Here is a 9,409-nt window from a genome sequence, read left to right as displayed (position 1 = left end):
GGCCTGTTTTCTGCTTTCTTCTGCCTTTAAACTTTGCGCCCTTGTGGAAGCCGCCTTTCCCCGCAGGCTGTGTGCGCTCGCTGCTGTCCTGACGGCCTCGGCGTGGGTGTGCGGCGCCGTCGTGCGGAGCTGCCAAAGCTGAAGCGCTCGTAGAGCACAGGGGTCAGGTTCAGTACTCTCTGTTGTTTTTGTCGTTGTTTTGGGGTTTTTTTTCCCCAGTTATGGATTGATGTTCTCGATCACGTGCTGACGAGGAACAGTTGATGTAATTATTAATAGTCACGGTTAATCGAGACGCCTGTTAGTTATTGGATGAAAAACATTCTTCTGTAGAGATGCAGAAATGCAATGACTGAGTGATTTTTGTCAGTATTAAATTATGCTTGTTAGTGGCAATTTGAGTTTTCTCCCTCACTCCCATTATTCCCAACCTGCATCCGGTTAGGAAGTGTTATGGTAGACTTACATTGCTTTCTTCGATTGTACAGTTCAGGTTAGTAGAGACATGGCAGAATTCAAGTTTCAGAATTTCTGTAGTTCTATCTTGATTTTTGTGGTTGTAAACACTTGAAATTCGAAGTACAAATCAAGCATTTTGCAAGTGAGAGCTTGGTAAGCGATTTTTTTCAAAGGCAATGTAGACACAGTGGTGTTTTGTTCTTAAACCATTTGTCCTGGCACGCAGTTCATCAACAGGATGGATTGTGAAACTGATCTAACTGATTCTTCTTTGATTATTTTTCATCTAGTTCAGTCCCTGGCTCATTCTTTAGTTGTGGAGGTTTTTGTTTGGTTATGCAGACAAGGCCAATTTAATTGCAGATGCTCTGCAGGAGAATGCAGTTTTTCATGCAGACTGAGAAATTGGAGTGGTCTTGGAAATTTGTTCAGTTTGAGTTGATACATAATTGCATAAACCCTTCCAGATTGGGGCGGGGATTTACACGGGGGAAAAAAAAAATCAGAACCACACCAAAACACTAGAAAACCTCAAAGCCCCTGGCAAATAGGGTATGGTAAGTGCTTCCCAATGAAGTGGGGACTATGTTAGCTGTTTCAATAACACTACTGGTCAAACTTGGTTTTACTTCTTGCAGTTCCTTCCAGGAGCAGAAAAGTTTTAAAATATTCTGGTACTTAAATGCAGGCAACTAAAATAAGTCTTGTAGTACTAAAGAGGATGTGTTACTAGTGCATCACGTTGTTCCTGCTCTTCCCAAGTAGTGAATAAGTAAAAGTTTCAGTTTATTAGGGAGTCAAGAACTGGGAATAGAATCAGACTTCACCAGTTCCTTATTTTGACAAGCAGTCTTTCCAGCTCCTGCGTTAACCTGTGGAAATATTTTCTTATTGATTATAAAGTTGAAAACTTCACAGTGCTTCAGTGCTGAAGACACCCTGGATGCTCTCATGCATAGTAAGTGAAAGTATGCTGCTGCCTTTCACTGTGTTATGATAGTTAGAGCGTATTTCCTCTGTCCAGCTGTTGCCAGCATGTAGATGTTTAGTGAAATTTGTTTGGGTTTTGGGAAGTGTCAGCCTGCTGGAAGACTTAATTGAAGTTAGATGGCCATTGGAGTGGGCATGGTGATGCTTATATGTTGGTAGTGATGAGGCTGAAAAGTAGTGGAGGCATCATGTAGTGTGACCGGCTTAGCTTGGTTTTTGAAGCACAAGGCTTTTAAAAGTGCAGATGAAGTGCTGAAGGAGAAGAGGATTGTGCACTTTGATACCTTATCGTAGTGGTTACTGAAGATGAAAAATCCAGCAACTGCTTTTTTAATTTTTCTTTTTAATTGGCATATCTTGGGAACACTAAGTTGTGTGTGTGTGCATATATATGTGTGAAATTTCTCTGATTATCAAAGTATATCCTCTTGAAGAGGAAGTCCAGAAACCTCAACTTTTGGAGTACAGTATCTGAAAGTTCTTTGCATGAAAGACTCATCTTGAGACCAGAAACTTCTGTATAGCTCTTCTTGTTCAAAGGCTGTTGTACCTGTATTTTAGAAAAATTAGGACACCTTTTCATAATTTCAGATCTTGCATCATTTAAGGGAAGATAGCTACTAGACATGCATGTGTACATGCAGGATCTTATGACTGTATCTATATTACAGGTAATTGTAAATAATATTAAATATCAATTAATGGATTAAGTATGATTGCAATACTTTAATAAAGCAATCCCACTGATCAGGCTTTGTCAATTTACTGAGCTAAACAAGAGTAGCTGGGCCTGTAAAAATAAGAATGAAATTATCAGTGTCTTGATCTACTTACCATAGTGGTGAGAAGCTCTCACACTGGCTTTTGTGGGAACTTGTTTGGGTTCCTTAAGTTAGGCAGAGAAACTAACAAGAGTAGGAACTTATTTACCACAGAGAAATTCTGGGAACTAACTATGTTATGTCTTTAATAATCATGTAATACAGGTCTTTTTTAGGTTACTTCAATTAGTGGTCTCAAAGTCTATTGAAAATATTAATGGCCAGTGAAAGTGTTTTTTTCCATAAGGTGTGAATTAGTGCTTTTATAGCACTGTTTCTAAACAAATGGACAGCTCCTGCAATGTGCTTTGGAATGCTGATTAAAGTGCAGAAAAACAAATACTGTTTTACTCTCAGAAAAAAAGTGCTCTCTTCACTCTGTGGTAGTAAGTTTTCTATTCAGCCACTCTGATGATATTGTGGAGGAGCAGCATAATAGCTTCCATGTTTAAAGTAATGAATAACTTATATCAAAAGGTGCTGATACCAGCACAGTTTCATGTTTGCCAATGTATCATGTGAACTTGTATTGCAGAACCTTGCAGTCTAAGGATTAAAACCAGTGTTAGCACTTCCTTAAGCCCTGATGGAGCTTACAGGAGGATTTGAAAATTACTTTGAAAAGTAACACTTCTTAGCACTCCTTTTATGGATGCTGTAATTGTTTTCTAAGCAGAGAAATGGACATCTAGCTGCTGGGCATTTTTTTTGTACTTCATCAAAAACTCTAATGATGGTTTTCCAAAATATGCTCTCAGACATCTACTTGTCTAGGTTCCTAAAATTTTATATGAGTAAAGGATTTTTGCCCTGCAACTTTAAATAGGTGATGGAAATAATGTAGAAGACTCTTCAGACTACATGAAAATGCCCTAAAACAAACAAGTGTTAGTCTGTCTTGCACAATAAAGCTGAAGTTCTCCAGGTCTCTTGGGCTATGGTCACTACTCCTTTCTGCTTCGCATTCTTAGTGCAGAAAGTACTAAGATTGCCACTGGTAGACGCCTTTGCTAATTTCCCCAGAAGCTAAACCTTAGCTTTTATTTCCCCCAGTAGGAGAAGGAGAAGGGGGCAGGAGTTGTAAATTAAGGTACTTTAACAGTGTCTTGAACTATGACACTGAGAAAGTTGCATGACTAGTCAGAGGGAGAAGAGGTGATAGGTGTTCAGGATGAAGTAATCCTAGACTTCTGACCCAGATAAGAGAAGTGAGATTAACTGTTTATTTGTGGTTATCTAAAACTTTCTAATGTGCTGCTGTTAGAGATTACTCTATGCAGTGCACTAGCGCTGGTGCTCTAGAGACATCTGTTATTCATGTAACAAATGTCTATGTTATTTTATTGGGAGTATCTAGGAATGAGCTAAACTAGCTTAATTTATCAGCAAAAGCTTTTGTATTTCCCTTGAACCACAGTTTTAAGTGCAAAAACACTTACTACTTGTTATCAGCAGGATTTTGGCTTAGGAGTCACTATCTTTATTAGTTTTGTGGGCTTTCAGTTCGAGGGTCTATCCACAGGCTCTTAGAAATTCCAGTAGCGAGCTTTGTTTACTAAGCAGAAGTATGAACAAAGGGCCTGTATAAACAAATTTTGAGGAACTCACAGAACTGTGGAAAATGCTCAGCTTTTGATAGAAAAGTCACTTCTTGGCCTTTGTGAGACATTACTGTTGCTCCCTTTCATTACAGGAAGTGAAGTTTTCTTGATAACTGCTTGTATTACTTGCTAATTGTCTGTAAGTTTGCATCTCTAACCCAAGGTACCATCTAAAAGTGTTTAGTCTCAAAGTACTTTTGTATATGTATAGTAGGTTACTAGTAAGATCTCCTAGATGACTTAAGTTAGCAGTGCTGTTTGTGATTCTTTCTGCCTTAGTCTTGCTCATGTGAGTTGTTCAGCCATGGTAGCAGAGGTCAGGGTGAGTTTGTCCCCTTCAGCTGATGTGTGGTGGCTGCTGAGAGGCTTGGTTATAGTCACTGGGGTCATGCTAATATTGTGGGTTTTTGTAGACAGAGGGATCAATTACTAATTTGACCAAAACCTAATCCTACAGAGAAAAGCTGGAGTGTTTCAGTGAAGTTGCCTGTTATCGCTACCTGATCACTTTGTAGTGGTACAAGGGAGGGATTTGGGAACAAATTAGTATGGGAACATTCTGTAACCACCAACCTGCAGCTAGTTTATTAAAATACTTTGTGGAGTAGTTCTCATGTATATGCAGTTATACTGGTAGATAATGGCTTGTTTGGCTAGTTGCTGAGTTTTTTGGGGGAACTAGTGTAAATAGTGATCTTCACAACTTGCTTAACTAATGTCTTACCTGTTTGCATGCGTAGGGTTTGTGTTCACTGCAATGCATGAATCTGAGCGTACATGCTACTAGTGCTTTACTGGGTAGTTTAACTTCAGTGCCTTTTGCTATTTGTTGCCTTGTTAAGAGTATTTTCCAAGGAGTTTTGCCTTCTTTTGTGCTCAAGATGCTACACACATTTTTCTATGTAGTGGAGTGCAATTCTTTAGCATTAAAAAAACCAACCCAAACAAATCCACCAAGAAACCCACAAACCCACGTTGCTGAAGGAATTCTTTGAAGACTTAATAGTGGCAATATCTAGGAAAGCCTGTTAGACACAAACTCGGCTTTTTAAATGTACTGTACCTTTCAAGGCACTGAACTTGAGTAATCCCTCAACTCCTGTCCATTCCTTTCCCTGAATACTTATCGGAATGCACTCAAGGGCAGGATTTTGGTGAGCATGCCATATTTACACGTCTGTTTGCATAATCTTTATTCTGCATGTACTCTTTTAACCTTTTTTGGGTCAGCTGCTGTGCCTGATCTTTCGATCAGTTGCTTAATCTTGCTTTTGCTTAGTCATGGTAGGGATCCTTTACCCTTCTAGCTGTGGTATCTTGGCTCTTAAAAATCCCAACACGTTTTTTTGGTGGTTTTTTATTTTCCCCCTTTAAAAATCTCCGACTTTCTTAATCTATGAAAATAAATATCTGCCTTTTAATGCAGAGATTCAGGTTTTGGAATTCTGGTCTTGCTGGAAACTGGTAGAAATCGTGTCTTCCTGGTCTGTATAAACAAGGCTTGTTTTTGTTGGAAGAGAAGAACTGATAGCAGGTTAATGTGATGTGTTTGAAGTAAAGCTAACCTGAATTGCCTAGACCAGCAGAAATGTTTATGCCGTTTTTTTTATCTGCTGTCTAAGCATTGCCTTTCCGTTCAGCTATACTCCAGGCAAGGTGACCTTAAATAGTAGAAATTTAGCCTATTTTCGTAATTTAAGATCCTATAGTCAGAAACATTAAAAAGGGAATTGAAGCTCCAAAGCCTCATTTTCTCTGTCACTGGTAAAGTCTTAGAATTTATTTCATGGTTGTCTTAATCCAAGGCAGTAGCAATAAAGTGCTTTCAACTTGCTTACCTAATCATCCCTTGTGATATAGTAGTTTCCTGCTTAAAAGTTGAGTAGTGAATTTTTATGGCATGTTGCTTATCTGTTATATGAATGAGTAACTTAAAGCTGAGTAAATCTGCTGAACTAGAACATGTGGTATGTCTTGCAGTATGTACAGACAGGGTTATTTGATGAATGGAAGTGTGGAACTGCACACAATCCCAAAAGTGCACCTGGGGAAGAATAAAAGTCAAGAGAGAGTAGGGATTTGGGTTAAGGGAATGCTGATGGGTTGAGGTATTAGGAGATACTAGGATACAGCAACATGGTTTGGGGATTCCATAGTCTGCTAAAACCCAGTTGCTATTGTATGACCTTTCAGTTGTGCTTAAGCAGTTCTAAAGGAGCTGGCTTACTAGATAATCATGCAATAACTTCTTTTGGAAAGGACCCTTGAAGACTCTCTGGTTCAACCCACAGATCAAAGTAGGATTAACTTGAAGGTCAAGTTCCTTAGTGCCTTGTCTAGGCAGCCTCAAAGGACGGAGATTCTGCATGCTCCTTTGCCAGTAGGTTTCAGTGCTTGATTGCTGCTCTTGTGACTAGCTTTTCAGTTTTATCCACCTGAAATGTGTTTGCTACAATTTGCACATTTTTGGCTCTTATCCTTTTGCTATATAAAGTGTTGTTTGGGTAAAAATACACAGTTCCTGTAGAAGTGAGAACAGAAAATGTAACTTTAGATACTAGTTGGGCTATTAAAAGACTGAATGATTCTGATAATATTCTAAATGCTGATGGCTCTTACTGCTTCATTGCTGATGGAGTAGATACTTTGGTTCCTTATTTTTGGCTTCAGAGCATACAGCTCTAGTTATGTAGTGGAGCTTATATTTGCTTTAAGAAGTCTGGCAACTGACCTTTCAACAGGGCATTTTTTTGTTTAGTATTTTTAGAAATGAAGAATTTTCATTTTTGGAATGTGGAATTTTTTTCAGTAACAAATTTGAACTTATTAAAAATTGCAGCATCCAGGTGGTGAAGAAGTTCTCAGGGAGCAAGCTGGAGGAGATGCTACTGAGAACTTTGAGGATGTTGGCCATTCCACAGATGCAAGGACAATGTCAGAAACCTTTATTATTGGGGAACTTCATCCGGTGAGTATATGAGAGTACCAGTACTTGCTGCTTACTATAGTATTTTTGTATCTAGTTATTTCTCTAGTAATTTACTTAAAAATAAACAAGAGCTGCTATCTTGCTTGTATGCTGGCCCTTCAGCTATTTGTGGATGGACCTGCACTGGAGATAAGTTCCCTTAACATGAAGAAGCTTGAGTAATGTAGCATAAGGACAGTCACATCTAAAAGCTTGTTGTTTTGAAATATTTTACATATTAGGTCTTGCATAGACTGAATGTGAGATCATGCCATTTCTGGTGTACCCAGTGAGCTTTATACTGACACTCTATAACCCCTGAAGGTGACCGCTATGTCAGAATGTCTAGACCTTTTCTTATGTCAATATGTAGAGTGACTACTAACATCTGGTTTCATTCTTTCATCATTGTAAAAATATATATATATATGCTGGGCTTCTGTCTTGATCTAAAAGTACAATCCTGGCTCTTCATATGTATGTTTAGAAAATGTCTACTGTAAGCATCTTCTAGTTTGCTCTGTCTTCCCTCTCTCTGGCTCCACCTGTCTTGAGCTGTATCAGTGTTCCCTGCTAGTAGTTGTCATGGATGTTGATGTTCCCACTGTTAATTCCTATTATCATAGAATGGCCTAGGCTGGAAGGGACCTTAGAGATCATCTAGTCCAACCTCCCTGTCATGGACAGGGACACCTCTCAACTAGATCAGGCTACTCAAGGCTCCATCCAACTTGGCCTTGAACCCCTCCAGGGAGGGGGCAGCCACAGCATCTCTGGGCAATTTATTCCAAAGTCTTTCCACCCTCGTACTGAAGAATTTTTTCCTAAGGTCCAATCTAAATCTATTCTCCTTCAACTTAAACCCATTTCCCCTTGTCCTCTCAGTGGACACTCTTGTAAAAAGTCCCTCCCCAGCCTTCCTGTAGGTTCCATTCAGGTATTGGAAGGCAGCTGTTAGGTCCCCCTGAAGTCTTCTCTTTTTAGAGACTGAACACTCCCAGCTTCCGCAGCCTGTCCTCATAGCAGAGGTGCTCCAGCCCCTGGATCATCCTTGTGGCCCTCCTCTGAACAGGCTCTGAGAGATCCACGTCCCTCTTATGGTGGGGGCACCAAAACTGGACACAGTATTCAAGGAGTGGTCTCACAAGAGCAGAGTAAAGGGGGAGAATCACCTCTCTTGTTCTGCTGGCTACACTTCTCCTGACACATCCCAGGATGTGGATTATGTTCTTACCACTTCTTGTACTTCTAACAAGCACCTTTTGCTGACTTGAGCTTTGAAGGCTCTGTTTCTAGCTACAGAGCTGCAGCCTTGGCTTCTTTCACCTAGATGTTATTTAAGATGATCTGCATCTTAATAGTTAAAACCCCCTTGTTAAGCTGCTAGTGTGCCCATCTGCTCTGCTCCCCAGCCCTACCTCTTTCTTTTTCTCTCCTATCTGTTGTGTGTGTGTTTTGTCTTGCATTCAGGGTGAGTATCACTGTCTTGACTAGCATATTTTTCACAATTTCCTGATCTTGTATCTGTATTAGGTACTGCCTTGATAAATATTAATAGTATAGCTTCTCCTAATATGAAATAATTCAACTTTGCACATTTGTAACCTTGCAGGCTAATTGTTTTGAATGGGCTGGAAATCTAATTCTTTCTTGTTTGACAAGGGCCTGTTTTCATTTGATACAGCAGTGTCAAGCTGTTTGTTTTGTATTTATATGTCAAACAATCAAGATTATATACTGTTGGCTTTTTTGTAATGAATGTGACTATTTCACGTAAAATTTTGTGAAAGTTCCATAGAATTTAAGACTTGTTCTGGGTATTGGACCAAAACTAGTTAGATGACTTTGGCAGGGGTAGATGAGGTAGAAATAAACTACTGTGATTGTAACCAATGTATAAGCTAAGATGGTGTACTGCTTAGAGACAAAGGAAATGCAAAACTTGGGTACAAGAAATAAATATGTTGGAGACTCAGAATTCACTTTATATACTGGAAAGTATTTATATAAGGAAGTGGCAAACAGATTGTAGTGGTAAATGTGATGAATGTGATAGGGATTTTTAATGCTTTAGGTTTTTGTCTAAATGTTTTTTTTTGTTTTTCTGCAGGATGATAGAAAGAAGCTTCAGAAACCAGCAGTAAGTGTGTTTCTTAAAATGCCACATTTTTCCTAGGCATCAGGGACAGTGTCTGTCTATAAGTGGTATGCTCCCAGAGGAAAAATAATCCAACTTGATTTAAGTGTAGCATTTCAGATCATAAATCTCTTCAACCTGTTGATATGGCTTCAAATTATTCTTCCTCTTAGCTGTTCTTTAATTCATATGGTTTTGAACCTAGAGGTTACTAAGTGTGATGGCATTACACTGTAGGAAAAAAGTTTAAGTTTTCAGGGGCTTTTTAGTTTAAGAAGTTAAAGGGTAGTTTATAGACAGAATGGATTAAACTAAGTGTTTGTGGGAAGAAAATGTGATGCTCAACAATATGTTGGTAAAACTACGAGATAGAATTAGAGCCATTTGATTTATGATATTACAGATCAATTAATTTGCAGGTTTGAACACTTCT

General features: G+C 39.0%; 1 protein-coding gene across 1 annotated transcript; it reads left to right on the top strand.

The window, feature by feature from the left end:
* Positions 1–6,710: 6,710 nt before the first annotated feature.
* On the top strand, positions 6,711–8,979 carry LOC104277486 (cytochrome b5; the record flags this gene model as incomplete). Its single annotated transcript, XM_009874127.1, has 2 exons — positions 6,711–6,839; positions 8,950–8,979. Coding segments are annotated over 2 exons (159 nt in total), but the record flags the coding sequence as incomplete, so codon positions are not given.
* Between the last annotated feature and the right edge of the window lie 430 nt (positions 8,980–9,409).

This window comes from Apaloderma vittatum, unplaced genomic scaffold (assembly GCF_000703405.1).
Source record: "Apaloderma vittatum isolate BGI_N311 unplaced genomic scaffold, ASM70340v1 scaffold40947, whole genome shotgun sequence".
Classification (NCBI taxonomy): domain Eukaryota; kingdom Metazoa; phylum Chordata; class Aves; order Trogoniformes; family Trogonidae; genus Apaloderma; species Apaloderma vittatum.
Note: the sequence above shows the minus strand (reverse complement) of the source record. Positions and strands in the feature narration are given on the sequence as shown.